Raw genomic sequence first — 15,972 nt, 5'->3', positions numbered from 1 at the left:
AAGCCTGACCTTAAAAACTTCTAAGGAAGGAGATTCCACCACCTCCCTAGGTAACCCATTCCAGTGTTTCACCACCCTCCTAGTGAAAAAGTTTTTCCTGATATCCAACCTAAACCTCCCCCACTGCAACTTGGACCATTCCTCCGCGTTCTGTCATCTGCTACCACTGAGAACAGTCTAGAACCATCCTCTTTGGAATCCCCTTTCAGGTAGTTGAAAGCAGCTATCAAATCCCCCCTCATTCTTCTCTTCTGCAGACTAAACAATCCCAGTTCCCTCAGCCTCTCCTCATAACTCATGTGTTCCAGACCCCTAATCATTTTGGTTGCCCTTCGCTGAACTCTTTCCAATTTATCCACATCCTTCTTGTAGTGTGGGGCCCAAAACTGGACACTGTACTCCAGATGAGGCCTCACCAATGTCGAATAGAGGGGAACGATAACGTCCCTCGATCTGCTGGCAATGCCCCTACTTATACATCCCAAAATGCCATTGGCCTTCTTGGCAACAAGGGCACACTGTTGACTCATATCCAGCTTCTCGTCCCACTGTAACCCCTAGGTCCTTTTCCGCAGAACTGCTGCCTAGCTATTTGGTCCCTAGTCTGTAGCGGTGTATGGGATTCTTCCGTCCTAAGTGCAGGACTCTTCACTTGTCCTTGTTGAACTTCATCAGATTTCCTTTGGCCCAATCCTCTAATTTGTCAAGGGCCCTCTGTAGCCGATCCCTACCCTCCAGCGTATCTACCTCTCCTCCCAGTTTAGTGTCATCTGCAAACTTGCTGAGGGTGCAATCCACACCATCCTCCAGATCATTAATGAAGATATTGAACAAAACCGGCCCAAGGACTGACCCTTGGGGCACTCCACTTGATACCGGCTGCCAACTAGACATGGAGCCATTGATCACTACCCGTTGAGCCCGACAATCTAGCCAGCTTTCTATCCACCTTATCGTCCATTCATCCAGCCCATACTTCTTTAACTTGCTGGCAAGAATACTGTGGGAGACTTTAGCAAAAAGCTTTGCTAAAGTCAAGGAACAACACATCCACTGCTTTCCCCTCAACCACAGAGCCAGTTATCTCATCACAGAAGGCAATTAGATTAGTCAGGCATGACTTGCCCTTGGTGAATCCATGCTGACTGTTCCTGATCACTTTTCTCTCCTCTAAGTGCTTCAGAATTGATTCTTTGAGGACCTGCTCCATGATTTTTCCAGGGACTGAGGTGAGGCTGACTGGCCTGTAGTTTCCAGGATCCTCCTCCTTCCCTTTTTAAAAGATGGGCACTACATTAGCCTTTTTCCAGTCGTCCGGGACCTCCCCCGATCGCCATGAGTTTTCAAAGATAATGGCCAATGGCTCTGCAATCACATCCGCCTACTCCTTTAGCACTCTCGGATGCAGCGCATCTGGCCCCATGGACTTGTGATCGTCCCAGCTTTTCTAAATAGTCCTGAACCACTTCTTTCTTCACAGTGGGCTGGTCACCTCCTCCCCATGCTGTGCTGCCCAGTGCAGCAGTCTGGGAGCTCACCGTGTTCGTGAAGACAGAGGCAAAAAAAGAATTGAGTACATTAGCTTTTTCCACATCCTCTGTCACTAGGTTACCTCCCTTATTCAGTAAGGGGCCCACACTTCCCTTGACTTTCTTCTTGTTGCTAACATACCTGAAGAAACCCTTCTTGTTACTCTTAACATCTCTTGCTAGCTGCAACTCCAGGTGTGATTTGGTCTTCCTGATTTCACTCCTGCATGCCCGAGCAATATTTTTATACTCTTCCCTGGTCATTTGTCCAATCTTCCACTTTTTGTAAGCTTCTTTTCTGTGTCTAAGATCAGTAAGGATTTCACTGTTAAGCCAAGCTGGTCACCTGCCATACTCATTATTCTTTCTACACTTTGGAATGGTTTGTCCCTGTAACCCAATAAGGATTCTTTAAAATACAGCCAGCTCTCCTGGACTCCTTTCCCCCTCATGTTATTCTCCCAAGGGATCCTGCCCATCAGTTCCCTGAGGTTGTCAAAGTCCGCTTTTCTGAAGTCCAGTGTCCATATTCTGCTGCTCTCCTTTCTTCCCTGTGTCAGGATCCTGAACTCGACCATCTCATGGTCACAGCCTCCCAGGTTCCCATCCACTTTTGCTTCCCCTACTAATTCTTCCCGGTTTGTGAGCAGTAGATCAAGAGGAGCTCTGCCCCTAATTGGTTCCTCCAGCACTTGCACCAGGAAATTGTCCCCTACACTTTCCAAAAACTTCCTGGATTGTCTGTGCACCGCTGTATTTCTCTCCCAGCAGATATCAGGGTGAGTGAAGTCTCCCATAAGAACCAGGGCCTGCGATCTAGTAACTTCCATTAGTTCCCGGAAGAAAGCCTCATCCACCTCATCCCCCTGATCCGATGGTCTATAGCAGAATCCCACCACGACATCACCCTTGTTGCTCACGCTTCTAAACTTAATCCAGAGACACTCATGTTTTTCTGCAGTTTCATACCGGAGCTCTGAGCAGTCATACTGCTCTCTTACATACAATGCAACTCCCCCACCTTTTCTGTCATGCCTGTCCTCCTGGAACAGTTTATATCCATCCATGACAGTACTCCAGTCATGTGAGTTATCCCACCAGGTCTCTGTTATTCCAATCACATCATAATTCCTTGACTGTGCCAAGACTTCCAGTTCTCCCTACTTGTTTCCCAGTCTTCTTGCATTTGTGTATAGGCACTTGAGATAACTTGCTGTTTGTCCTGCTTTCTTAGTATGAGGCAGGAGCCCTCCCCTTTCGCGCTCTCCTGCTCGTGCTTCCTCCCGGTATCCCACGTCCCCACTTACCTCAGGGCTTTGGTCTCCTTCCCCGAGTGAACCTAGTTTAAAGCCCTCCTCACTAGGTTAGCCAGCCTGCTTGCAAAGATGCTCTTCCCTCTCTTCGTTAGGTGGAGCCCGTCTGCCTAGCACTTCTCCTTCTTGGAACACCGTCCTATGGTCAAAGAATCCAGAGCCTTCTCTCCGACACCACCTGCATAGCCATTTGTTGACTTCCACGATTCGACGGTCTCTACCCAGGCCTTTTCCTTCCACGGGGAGGATGGACGAGAACACCGCTTGCGCCTCAAACTCCTTTATCCTTCTTCCCAGAGCCACGTAGTCCGCAGTGATCTGCTCAAGGTCATTCTTGGCAGTATCGTTGGTGCCCACGTGCCTACTTATGCTGCACTGAAATTGTTCTGGAGGTTGGAAAATGACTTTTCTATGATATAGATACAATTTTAAGAAAATAATAAATGTTGAAATGTGTTTTTCCCTTTTGTTTTAGGTATGGGCAGCAATTGCTCCCTGGAAGCAAGGCACTATTTCAGAGTTTGTTGTAGCTAGTGGAAATGAGGTAACCATACCAAAATTTCGATATTAAAAACAAAAATTTCAGCAGACTTTGTTTCTTCCAAAATCTATGTAAATTGCTTTTTCACAGTTTTTAAATTTTATAGCTTTTTTTAAAAAAAAATATTTTTCTACTTTATGTAGTCAACATATTTTGAAACATGGAAAATTCAACAGCTGAGGTTTAGTATTGCTTGTTTAATTTGCAGCCTTGTAGTCCACTTGGTGGGTTGAGTTAAATCAGTGATTTAAATCCCCAATTTTAATTGTAATTTAAATGAGCAGGCAGGAAACCTTGATTTAAATAATTGATTTTAATCTTGTTTTATATTTGTATTTTTTAGTAATTTTCCTAAAGGAAGGTTGATTCTCACTGATTGGTAACCATTAAAATTTGTGGATTTACAACTAAACATAGCCTTTACACTAAATGTGGTTGTGACGGGTTCTTTCCGGGGTGCCACCTGGAGCTGGGGTACCACTGAGTCCCCCTAATCCACTAGCCTGAGCTCCTTTTACACAGAATTGCTGTGAGAAGCTCTCTCCAGGCTCCAGCCTGTACTTTCACCAGCACATGTACAGGTAGGAACACACCCAGCTGCAGGTACATGCAGATGCTGTGATCAGCCTTGCCTGGGAAGGCTGCAGCTAGGGAACTTCCCAGCTACTCAGGCACGCACCCTCTGTGGAATGTAAACCCAAAATTATACTGTCTTGCACTGCACAGAAAATTGTACAGTGTAAGCTCATTAAATTCGCCCTCCCCCCCACATGTGGAGAGGAATATACAAAAGCTTTCTGTCCCGAGTTATGACTCCCACTCGCTGGTTTTAGATAAAGCAAAAACAAGTTTATTAACTACAAAAGATAGATTTTAAGTGATAGCAAATAGATCAAAGCAGGTTACCTAGCAAATAAACAAAAATGCAAACTAAGCTTAATATGCCAAAGAGATTGGATGTAAATAGCCGATCCTCACCCTAAGTGATGATACAAGCAGGCTGCAGATTCTTAAGGGGCAATCTTCACTTTTTTACAGCTTGGAATCTCCAAGTGTTCCAGTCACAAGCTAAAAATCCCTGGGTCTAGCACTTCCCCCAGTTCAGTCTTTGTTCCTCAGGTGTTTCCAGGAGTCTCTTTATGTGGGAAGTCAGTGAAAAACCAAGATGATGTCACTCCCCTGCCTTATATAACTTTTGCATATGGCAGGAACCCTTTGTTTTAAAGCTTGATTCCCACGCCCATCAGTGGAAAAATACTCATATCCCAAGATGGAATACAGCACCAGGTGACCTGGTCACATGTCCCAGTAGTGTCACAGCAGTCTTGACTCGAAGGCTGTCTGCAATGTCCTCAGGAAGGCCCCCAGGTGGGAGATAAGCTTCTTCTAAGGCCTGTTGTTTTCTCTAATGGCCCTTCCTCACCCAGCTTTCAGAATGAAAGCATCTTGTCTAGTGGGCGTTTCCCAGGTGTAAACACATTTGTAATACAGATACATAGTCAATATTCCTAAGTTCAGATACAAAAGTGATCCATGCAAACAAATAGGATAGTTTTAGTCATTAAATCATAACCTTTCCAGTGATATCTCACATGGCTTTTCTTGCATAAAATACATCATAATTATGCCATAATCATATCAGAATATCTCTGTGGAAAATATGAGGTGCAGTGTCACAGTGGTACAATTTTTTTGTTATGCATTAGAAGAATAACCTATACAAATGTATGTTAAGCTATATATTTGTTTAAATTTTATTCAGATTCTAAATTTGTTACATTTTATTTATTTTAGCAAATGTGAATGATACATTTCTTATTTAGTACATGATTAACCTTTTACTTATGATTTGTGTCAAGATCTATTTGCATGGAAACTAGAATCTAGTTAAAAATGCACAAAATCAGCATTAATTTTTTTAGTAGTTAATTAAAACTACCTTATATATGCTGAATATCTAAGAAAAAAGTTAATTTCAAATGCAGAACATGTTTTAATAAACTGATTTATTAAAGTCATTAGTGAATTGAATGGATTGTTTCTGGTCACCGTGTCCTTCAAGATTCTAGAACTAGAAGATCTCATCCTCTCATACTTAGCTTTTCTTCATAGATTGGAAGATGAAAACAAGCTTTCCCACTTTTTTCAGCTCACAGCTGTTTTCTTAACTTTGAATGAACTAGCCATTGTACTGAACTAGTTCAGTAAACTGAAATTAAGAAAATATTCTCTCAGCACCTGCCGTCAATACTCTTGCTGTCAAAAGCTGGGTTAGCAGCTCAGCAAACTCTAGTTCAGTGGTTCTCAAACTGTGGGTTGGGACCCCAAAGTGGGTTGTGACTCCGTTTTAATGGGGTTGCCAGGGCTGGAGTTAGACTTGCTGGGGTCCAGGGCCGGGGCCAAAGCCAAAACCCAAGCCCCACTGCCCGGGGACAAAGCTGAAGCCTGAGAGTGTCAGACCTGGGTGGTGGGGCTCAGGTTACAGGCCCCAACTTGGTGCTGAAGCCCTTGTGCTTTGGTTTTGGCCCCCACACATGGGGTGGTGGGGCTTAGGCTTTGGTCCCCCCTTCTGGGGTCGTGTAGTAATTTTTTTTTTTTTTTTGTCGGAAGGGGGTCATGGTGCAATAAAGTATGAGAACCCCTGCTCTAGTTCCAGGTTCTGAGCTAGTGACTTCCTCTAGTTCGGAAGTATGACTTTTTAAAAGTTTTGCAGTAAAAATTTACTGCTTAATTTTTTTTTATTTAATGTAAGTAATTTTAATAGATTATAGAAAAAGTTTAATTTTTTAAATGAAAAATGTATTTAATGTAAATCAAATTTGAATTTTTTTTATTGAAATCCATATTAAAAACTTTATTTTTATCAACCCTGGTAGTCCACAAATATACTATTCATTGTGATTTAGACATGGCTGATCTTCTATTTAGATCTCTCACAAGCCCAAGTGTCTCAGTCACATGGAAGCTGCCTCCTTACCATATGTGGGTCTAACAGCATGGTCTGCAATAAACCAAATTGGGGGACTGAACCAAGATAATTGCAGTGGGAAACGGTAGGTAACTGGTCCTCCTGCTAATGTTTTCATTACGTTTTGTGTGTTTAATTTTTGTATAGAGAGCTTACTGAATTTAAATTATTAAGATAGGTAAAATAAAAAATGATCGTGCAGAGTCATTCCTATATACACAAAATGGTAAAGCCTTTGAATTTGCATTAGTATGGTAAAGATACAGAGATGACCTATATGGCTGAAAGTTTACTTTTTTAATTCAGGGCCTGAACTGCTAACCTTTATTCTGACAAATAGTCCTATTAATTTCAGTGTGGCTATTTGCTTAAGTAAAGCTTGTAGAATGAGACCCTCAATTGTTTTGGTGGGGTCAGAGGACTTCTCACCTCACTTCCTTCTGAACAGAAGGAAAATCCAATTGATCTTATAAACACTTACACATGTTCTTAACTCTGCTTATGTGAGTAGTTCATTAAAATTAATGGGACTACTCACATGAATAGAATTAAGAATGTGCATAAATGTTTACAAGATCTTGACCTTGTACTTTCAGACCTCCTGTTATCGTGGTGTATTATGTTTTAATAAAATATATTGCAAAGGACATTGGATTTAATAAAAAGCTTTCTTCTATCTTTGGAAGATACTGAAGTAACTGGCTATTGTGTGCCATGGTAAATTTCATTATGAAAATATCAGGCAAATGTTTACTATATTTTGAGAAAATAAATTATTCTTTGAAATTGCTTCTGCTCTTGAAACTATTGGTATTACCCTGTAGTAAACAGTAGAACATTTCACTTATCCCCCTCTTTATTTTTTAAATATTTTAGGTAATTTTTCATTTTGGTTAATTTGTTGCATGTAAATGGGATAAATATAATTTAATGAGGTGCCTTTGGTTAAAAAAAATAAAAATGCCCTACCTAGGTTACAAACATTACCTAAAAGTGAAAGCTCTTTAAAAAAAAAAACTCCTTTATTTATACTGTTTCTTTTACTTTTTGCATTTGCTGCAGCTTAAACAATGAAAAAACAACTAGTGAGTTTTACTTTCACATTCTCAGTCACTATTTAAATGTTCTGTTACTGCTACTAATGACTCATATGCACTTATAGATTGCTTTGTAAATAGTTTCTAGTGTATAACATCTTGGTTGCAAACAACAGGCTGTGGTCAGCCCCTGGGTTGGGGGAAATGAAAAAGTTTTTTGACCACTTGTTTTGTTTCTGGAAATGTACTTAGTGCTCTTTGCTTCAGCTATGGAACTCTTGTACCATGTACAAAGACGACCCATGTGTCCTGGAGGCTTTTAGAATAAAAAGATAACCCTCACCAAAGCTGTTCCAAACTTCCACTGAAATATTTTACTTCAGTCACTCTTCAAAAGATGAATTTTCAACTCTTTAGCTGTAGCTTTCTTCAAAAAATCAGTGAGAAAATAGCAAATTTTAAGTTAGAAAGAAAATTGGCAAGATGTTTGATGGCAAAAGTATGTGCCCGTTTTTTAAACCAAAATGCTGAATCCAACATCCGGACAGCATACTACAATCTTGAATTGCAAAAGCAATTTCCTTCATCCCCAGCATAGTGAGAAGGTTTAAATCAGAAACATCCTTTGCTTGAAGGTACTGAAACTTCAATGAAACCCCCGTGGTGATATCTGAACTTCAGTCTTTTGAACAAAATAGTCACTGAAATTCTGACTTCAATATTCCTGCACTGAAGTCAGCAGATGGTTCAAAATTTACAATTCCAATTATAGGCTTCAGGTAACACTTTCTTATAAGTCTATGTATTAAAGATTTAATAGAAAGTATCTAGATGAAGTTTATAAAACACCACAATTAGAGTGCTGAGTGCTGTACTGAGGTCTCATATAATTAAAACTAGATATTTTAACAAAATATTCTACAATGTCTTTAGTAATATACTATGAGGTATTTATTACACACAGGTGTAATGAACGTACACTTGTCAAAATAAATGAAAAACATGTTTTATGATGCAGTAGCTCTGATCTTTATCGTATTTGCTCATTCTCAGTGTTTGCTATTCTGTAATCTCTTCCAATTATAAATGAAAACTAGCGGAGTTCTGCTCACCTTAACGGTAGCATTTCTAGAAAAGAAATGTATTTTGGTTTAGTACAGCCTCAAAATTATTTTTGCCTAGTCTACTTCGTTACACGTTTTTTTTTCCCTCTGTTAATCAGCTATAAAGTTTAATAATGTGACCTACATTCCATGAGTTCTAAAATGTCCCAATACTGTAAATACGACCACTTTAAACAAATATTTTCTCTTAGGTTTACATTGACAATTGATTTTTCTGTAAAGGAAATGTCACAACACAAAACCAATGAAAATTTGATCATAAAGTATGGGTCCAAACTTAGGAAGTGCTAACCTTATTCAGTTCTTTTGGGGAGAAAGTGTGGAAATAGTGCTTCCTTTAAGTTGTCTCTTGATGAAAATATTATTGGCCTATGGTTCCACTGCTGGATTAGTGGAAAACTCATATGAACAAGGCAAAGAGCTGCCTTGCTGTACTGGAAGATAGTGTTATTGGCACAGAAGTGTAAGTCGACAGTGTTGCCTCACATTTTTAGTCATCTGAAAGGTTAACTGTCCAAAGGACCAATTTTGAAAGAGAAACAGAGCTGTTAGTTTCACATAGCCTGGTATCTGAAATCTGTAAGAGACATTCAAGTAGGGTGTTATTAAAATTTTGCACTTTTTTAAAAGCTGACATGTTGGCACCTTCTCTAAAATATAACCCTAGGTATTTGTTATGATTGCTGCATTCATCAGACTTTTGTCCTAGCTGCCGCTTCTCTTCTACATTCATGTTCATCTCCCTGTTGTAATCCCCCCCCTCATGTAAATAGGATCACCAAGGAATCTTTGTGTATGTTGGGTATTTCATTAGTTTAATTCACGTGGATTCTTACATAGTGGAATTGTCTTGCTGTGCAGTTAGGTTGTATCAATTGGAATTGCTCTTGTTTTACAGAATATTAATTTTCGGCGCTTCAGGTGGAGTTGGTACCTTTGCTATCCAGGTGATGTATTACAATAAGCCCAGTATGAGGCCTTTATAAAAATACTGTATGATCAAGGTTTAGGGAAATGAGGTGGGGGCTGTTGGTGGTGAATCGGGGGGGAGGGATCGCTCAGCGGTTTGAGCCTTGGCCTGCTAAATCGAGGGTTGTGAGTTCAATCCTTGAGGGGGCCATTTAGGGATCTGGGGCAACTATGGGGGATTGGTCCTGCTTTGAGCAGGGGGTTGGACTAGATGACCTCTTGAAGTCCCTTCCCACCCTGATATTCTAAGATTCTATGAATCAGCAAGCTACTGAATGATCTCAGTGCAAGCCCAAAGGTAAGAGAATATGAAAATAGTTTGAGATTTATCATTTCCATCTACTTTATTATCTTAGTCTAAGTTAGAAAGGAGTCGGTTTTAGGGGCAGAGAGGTTATGGGTGTAGGAAGTGAACGATTACACTTCAAGGCTTTAGTTACTGGGAAGGAGACTCCAATTTCCATGTGACTTGAAATCTGTTATATGTTTTGATTAGATTTTCTGCCTCTCTCACCCCCAAATGGAATAAACTGGTATAAATTGATAATGACTTCAGCAAACTGTTGTTTGTTTTCTGATGTAAATTCTTCTTAATGTGTTAATATTTTTATGTGCATCAAATATAGTGTAGTGGCTTAGAATGCAATTCCCCTTCCTCCAGTTTTTAATCTCAACAGTTCTAAACTTTGGGGAGAGGAGATGTTTTTTAATGAGCTATTCATCTTGAAACTTGTTCTGAGTACATTTGCATTAAATTTGGGGCTTTTGATTGAAAGCAGTGTCCCGTTATACTCAAGTATCTTTGTCTTCAGAGTATAAACAAACACATTTTAGATGATTGCACCACAAAGTGTTTTTTTCAGATTTCAAAGTTGTAAATGTAATAGCCTTTAGAAGAGCATGGGAGAGTTTTCAGTGGTACACTATCTGCCTAAACCTTGATAAAGCAAGTTGCTAAATGAGTTCAGTAAGAAAGGTTGAGCCTGCCACTGAGTAGTTATGATGTCTACCTGTCATCATGTAGAATAATTCATTCCTGCATTAAGTTTATGGTTGGCAAATATCAAAGAAGATATTGTAGTGAAGAGTGAGAATAAGGTATACAACAGAGGGTAAATTAAATTATTAGCAAAATTCCTTTCTGTCTTAGCAGCTCTGCAGACTATAAACTAACCAGCCATCTTCCCCTATAAATTTTTGCTCTTTGAAATTTCCACATAGCCAGATTATTGTTTCTAGTGAGCTGATTTACAACCAAATAGTCTTTACACTAGATTTGGTACATCTTTTTTTATACCTAGGAGGGTACACTATAACTATATATATATCTATTTACGCATATTTATATATATTGATTATATAGCTTAATACTTTCAGATTCTTATTAATGGTACATTCTTAGTATGTTAGAAAATGATGAATGATATATTGCTTATTTACTAGATAATTATCTTTTTGCTCGTGACTTGTGACAAGCTGCATTAGGATGGTCATTGGAATTTAATTAAACACACAAAATAGCATAGAAATCTTATTTTTATTAACGAAACAAGTCTTGAATAGTGTTCATGACCTTTTCTGATATATTTACAAAGCTTGAGCTCAAAATTTAGATGTTTTTTCCCCTGATGCTTTCTTTATTTAGAAAAAGAGCCTTTAACTCAAAGTTTTTGATAGAGGCTTAGGGATTCGGCATATTTGTTTTTTATTTAAATGTTTTAAGAGATCATAATTTTACAACTTAACATATTTTGTATTAAATTCAGATTTTATTTTAAATAAGTTTATTTTTAAAAATAAAAATGTATTATAATTTAAATAAGAAATAAAAAATCTGACTCAAAATTAAAAAAAAATCATTTATTTTTATCTACCTTGATGGAAGGTTTGCACTTTGTATATTAGCAGCCAAGTGCATACTTAGGTAGTCAGCAGCATCTGAAGAATTAACTGTCCAAATGGCCAACTTTGAAAGGCACAAAGCCTTTTACTTAAGGTAGCCTGGTATCTAAGATCTGTAAGAGGCATCAGAGTAGAAAATTATTATAACTGCATATCCTAAACACCATTTATGGAGTTGTGTGTTAGTGAGTTGCCCTACACAGTAACACAGTGCACCTGCTGTACCCCCTCTGTATTGCAGATGTTTATTTGGATTCTGTTGATAATGAGATGTTGGTCTTCTCAGGTGTTTTCACTGTTTAAATAATTTTTAAACCTTAGAATTTTTTATGTTTTTTTTTTTTTATAGTTAATGAAAGCTTGGGGTGGTCATGTGACAGCAGTTTGTTCTCAGGATGCCAGTAGCCTGGTGAAAAAGCTCGGAGCAGATGATGTGATTGATTACAAATCTGGAGATGTAGCAGAGCAACTGAAAATGTTACCACTGTATGTACTAATGCAGTTAAATATGTATATAGTGCTGTAGGGACATAGGCAACAAGCAGACTCCCTTGCATATACCTTTTGTGTTGCTGGAATCCTAAATTAGTCTGGCAGACTCCCTGCCTCTGGGGTTTTGAGCCTTCCTGTTTGCAAAGCCTTACTTTCTAAAGCAAGCTCCCTGCCCTTCCCCCTTTGGATGTGGCCTGTGAAGTGAGTATCATAAATACAGACTGCTCTGCAGTATTAAGTCAGAAAAAATAAGATTAAGTCAATGGGGAAGAGCTCACTCTTTTAAACACATTTGAATGATGATAATGATTTCCACAACTATATCAGCTTCCCTCCAAGGATCTCAAAACGCTTACAAACATTAATGAAAGACAAGGTGGATGAGGTAATATCTTTCACTGGACCAACATCTGTTGGTGAGAGAGACGAGCTTTCAAGCTATACAGAGCTCTGCTTCATGCCTCAATTTCCCTTTCTGTAAAATGAACCTTTGGTGTTGGCATATCTCACACAGGATTTGCAAAGCTTAATTCGGTAATGTTTGCAGTGTTGCTGTAGCAGGCCTGAAGAAGAGCTCTAAGCTTGAAAGCTTGTCTCTCTCACCAACCAAAGTTGCTCCAATAAAAGATATTACCTCACCCGCTTTGTGTCTGTAATATCTTGAGACCAGCACAGCTGGAACAACATTGGAAACAATGAATTAAGCTTTACAAGTTTGTGTGCGGTAAGTAAGCTCTAATAGCTCATTTTACAAAAAGGGAAACTGAGGCATGGAGCAGTTACATGACTAAAGTCTGATAGCAAGTGTGCGGCAGAGCTGGGAATAGACTGAGTTTTTCTGGAAGTCTAGTCCAGCTGTCTCAGATAAATAACAAATGTTTCAAGACAAATACATTTATGTTTAAAATGTTTCATTCAGAGTTTTCCTTGGAATTAGTAGTTTGATAGGAATTCTCACCTTAAGGATTTTTTGCTTCTTTTTTTCTTAAAGACTTATTCAAATATAAATTGTGATAATTATATTTGAATCTAAATAGTTTGAACTTCAAACTTTCAAGCAAATATTACTTGGGAGAAGAATGCAAAGCTCTAGAATATGGGTGGGTCTACAGTTGCAGCAGTATGTAAAGTACAGACACAGTACGCCCAGCTAGCACGGGTATAAATAGCAGTGTAGATGGTGAGACACTGCTTAGGTGAGTAGAGTGTCCTACATGTCTGAACCCTACATGCACAAGCATTGCTTCTCCTGTCTACGCTTCTATTTTTTGCACTGTAGTGTCCTGCTGTCTCCCCATCGTGGGAGGCTTTTCCCGCCGCAGTGAAGCACTCCAGCAGCTCCTCTGCCTCTCCCCTAACAGAGCCTTTTCCTCACTGCAGTGAAAGGCCCCAGCAGAGGGGAGCTGCTGGATCCTTTCCCTGCTGTCAGAGCCTTTCACGGCTACATGTAGCTGCACACCATAGTGAGTGTGGACGCAGCTTGCCTTTCAGATACCCTAGATGCTGCTGCATGTGTAGGCCAATGTAACAGTAATAGTGACTCTAAACAATTAGGGTGGTATTCAGTTTAGCTACAGTGAGATTGTTAGTTGGCCCTGAGATCAGCGTGTGATGGTTGTGTCCTGTCTGTAGTGAATGACGAGTAATATATAGGTACAATCTCTGTGTACAGTGGGGCTGAGTTATAGTGAACTAGGATTTAGTTGAAAGTCTGGGTCTTCCATGCTACATTCCTGTGCACAGATTGTTTCAATGCCTTGCATCTGCAAATGGACATTTCAGCTGTAGTCAATCTCTGCTTAGAATCACCTTTTCCCTGAAATAAACAAGTTAATTATAAGACTGTTGCCCTGTTTCTGTATTTTTTCAGTGCAACACCGTGCTTTTCAAACATACTTTCCCCCTGTTTCCAGGTTTGATTTCATCCTAGATAATGTTGGTGGACCCACTGAAAAATGGTCTCCAGATTTCCTCAAGAAATGGTCAGGAGCCACATATGTTACTTTGGTAACACCCTTTCTATTGAATGTGGACAGGCTTGGAGTAGCTGATGGCATGCTACAAACAGGAGTCACGATTGGAACCAAAGCTGTAAAGGTACAGTAACAAAATAGATGCTTTAACTCCATGTAATAAGGAGTTTGGATGCAGTCAGTTTCCTGGTACATATGTTTTGCGTTTTTTTTGCTTCATTCCTGTGTGCTTAGTTAGGCATGCTTATACTCTTCCAACTGTTTTTTTTCCCTTTCCTTCTGTGGTAAACCCAGGACAAACAAGTACAAACAAGGGAGGGGTAGTAATTAGTCCCAGGGATTAAAAGGCCTCTCCCTGTCCACTGAGGAGAACCAAGCGGAAATAAATTTCAGATGGAAAAGGGGTTGCCAGGGAGCTAATTAGGTTCAGACCTTTTTAAACCCTCCCTGGCGTGGAAGTGGGGGGGCGGGGGGTGAGAGAAGCAGGGAAGCTGCCAGTAGACTAAGGGCAGCAAGACACCGAACCCTTCCAGGAAGGGAGGCTGCACTCCTTCCCCAGCAGGGAAGGAAAGCAAACACAAGGGACTGATCAGGGAAAGGAATAACCGGACCCTGTGCTACCTGTAAGGATTTGCCTTGCCCAAGCCGGTGTCTCCAAGGCTAAAAAGGACTGAGTCTGCTGAGGAGAACAAGGTACTTTGCCACACCTCCACATACTGGGTTGGTGATAGTTGAGTGAGAACCGATATCTGTCTGGCTGATGTGGGAGTGTTTTGGGTGCCTCTGAGTTAAGGTTTTTCATTCTACTTTTTTCATAGTAAGTCCTGTTGATATGTCCACAGTAAATGCAACAGATGAAATCCTGGCCCCATTGAAGTCAATGGGAGTTTTGCTTTTGACTTCATTGGGGTCAGGATTTCACCCAACACATTGTTTGTTTGCTCCAGTGATGCGCTGTCTTCATCCCTAATGGAGAGAATTCCCACAGGACAGCTAGGAAACACTTTTTATTTTCCTTTTTCCTTTCTTCTGACTTGTGTTTCTGAGTGGTGATATTGTTACCCTAATTTTTCTGTCTTCACTTTTTAAATTTCTTTCTGTTGGAAACAGGTGAACTTTTTATTTTTTTAAAGGCTTGTTTTTTCCCTGAACGTGCAATCCTTGCTCTCCAAAGGAGTGCTTTTTCTACAGTTGTTGTGGTTGCATATTTGAATGAGACCCCAAGTCTAATACTGACCCTTTAAAAGGGAGGCCTCCTGTTCATGATGAAGTGAAGTACGAGCCTGGAAAGAAGGCTGTACCCATATTGCTCAATGCAGCTTTCTGCACGTTTACATGAGAGGCATTTTGTGTCATGTATCACGTTTCAATTGTATTTGAAAAATCAAGGCCCTGATTCTGTTCTCAAACCAGATTTCAGTCATTGGAGTTACTCCTGACTTGTATGGTTGAATGTGAGATCTTCCTGAAATTTTAATCAAAATCCCCTTTTTGATTCACCTCTTTCTCCTAGCAAAATTGGTAGGGGTAGGCCCCTATCTGTTTGTCAGTGTCCGCTTTAAAACGCAGCTATCTTCTGAAAAGCTACCTTGTAAAAATGACACCTTCTTTTTCAGCAGATCCTTTAGTTCTGTCTCTGCATGATGTATCCAAGAGTAAAAGCTGGCCTGCAGAATCTATATTACTGGCAGTGAAGTTGAGCTAGAAAAAGCTGACTTTCCTTTCAGAGCCCAGGTTGACCTTGTAGGGCTGCCTATATTTGTGTGTGTGTATATAATATAGTTGACTATTTATGTATATTTAACATAATTTATGTATTTTAATGTATAATTTACTATAATATATAATAAAATTAATTTAACAGTAGTGAATGACGGATTGACAGCTTCAAAGACGGAAGGTGGCTGGCTCTTCAAGGAGTGTGATGCATAGCAGCAACGTTAGCTTTTTTCACATTGCTCCCCTAGTGTGCCTCAACCCTGCCTCTATGAGTGAGAGAGGGTACAAATAGCTCATTCTTTCTAGGTCTGCTCGGTTCTTAGCCACTGATACTGCCACCGACAGAGTATGCCTGTCAGCTGAGAGCTGGACTCAGACAACCAACCCACTTCAAATGGGCCACTA

The 15,972-nt window shown here is 39.9% G+C and overlaps 1 protein-coding gene across 3 annotated transcripts in view; it reads left to right on the top strand.

Moving 5' to 3' along the window:
* Positions 1 to 15,972, top strand: part of RTN4IP1 (reticulon 4 interacting protein 1) — a 43,396-nt gene that overhangs the window by 3,989 nt on the left and 23,435 nt on the right. For all 3 annotated transcript variants that reach the window (XR_012158008.1, XR_012158009.1, XM_073336919.1), the window contains exons 3-7: positions 3,318 to 3,386; positions 6,312 to 6,436; positions 9,411 to 9,459; positions 11,733 to 11,869; positions 13,789 to 13,972. Coding sequence is in view for 1 of the 3 variants with exons in the window: in XM_073336919.1 (XP_073193020.1) it covers positions 3,318 to 3,386; positions 6,312 to 6,436; positions 9,411 to 9,459; positions 11,733 to 11,869; positions 13,789 to 13,972 (564 nt within the window). In the remaining 2 variants the exon portion in view is untranslated. The remainder of the gene's footprint in view (positions 1 to 3,317; positions 3,387 to 6,311; positions 6,437 to 9,410; positions 9,460 to 11,732; positions 11,870 to 13,788; positions 13,973 to 15,972) is intronic.

This window comes from Lepidochelys kempii, chromosome 3 (assembly GCF_965140265.1).
Source record: "Lepidochelys kempii isolate rLepKem1 chromosome 3, rLepKem1.hap2, whole genome shotgun sequence".
NCBI lineage: Eukaryota > Metazoa > Chordata > Testudines > Cheloniidae > Lepidochelys > Lepidochelys kempii.
This window is presented reverse-complemented; position numbering and strand designations above follow the sequence as displayed.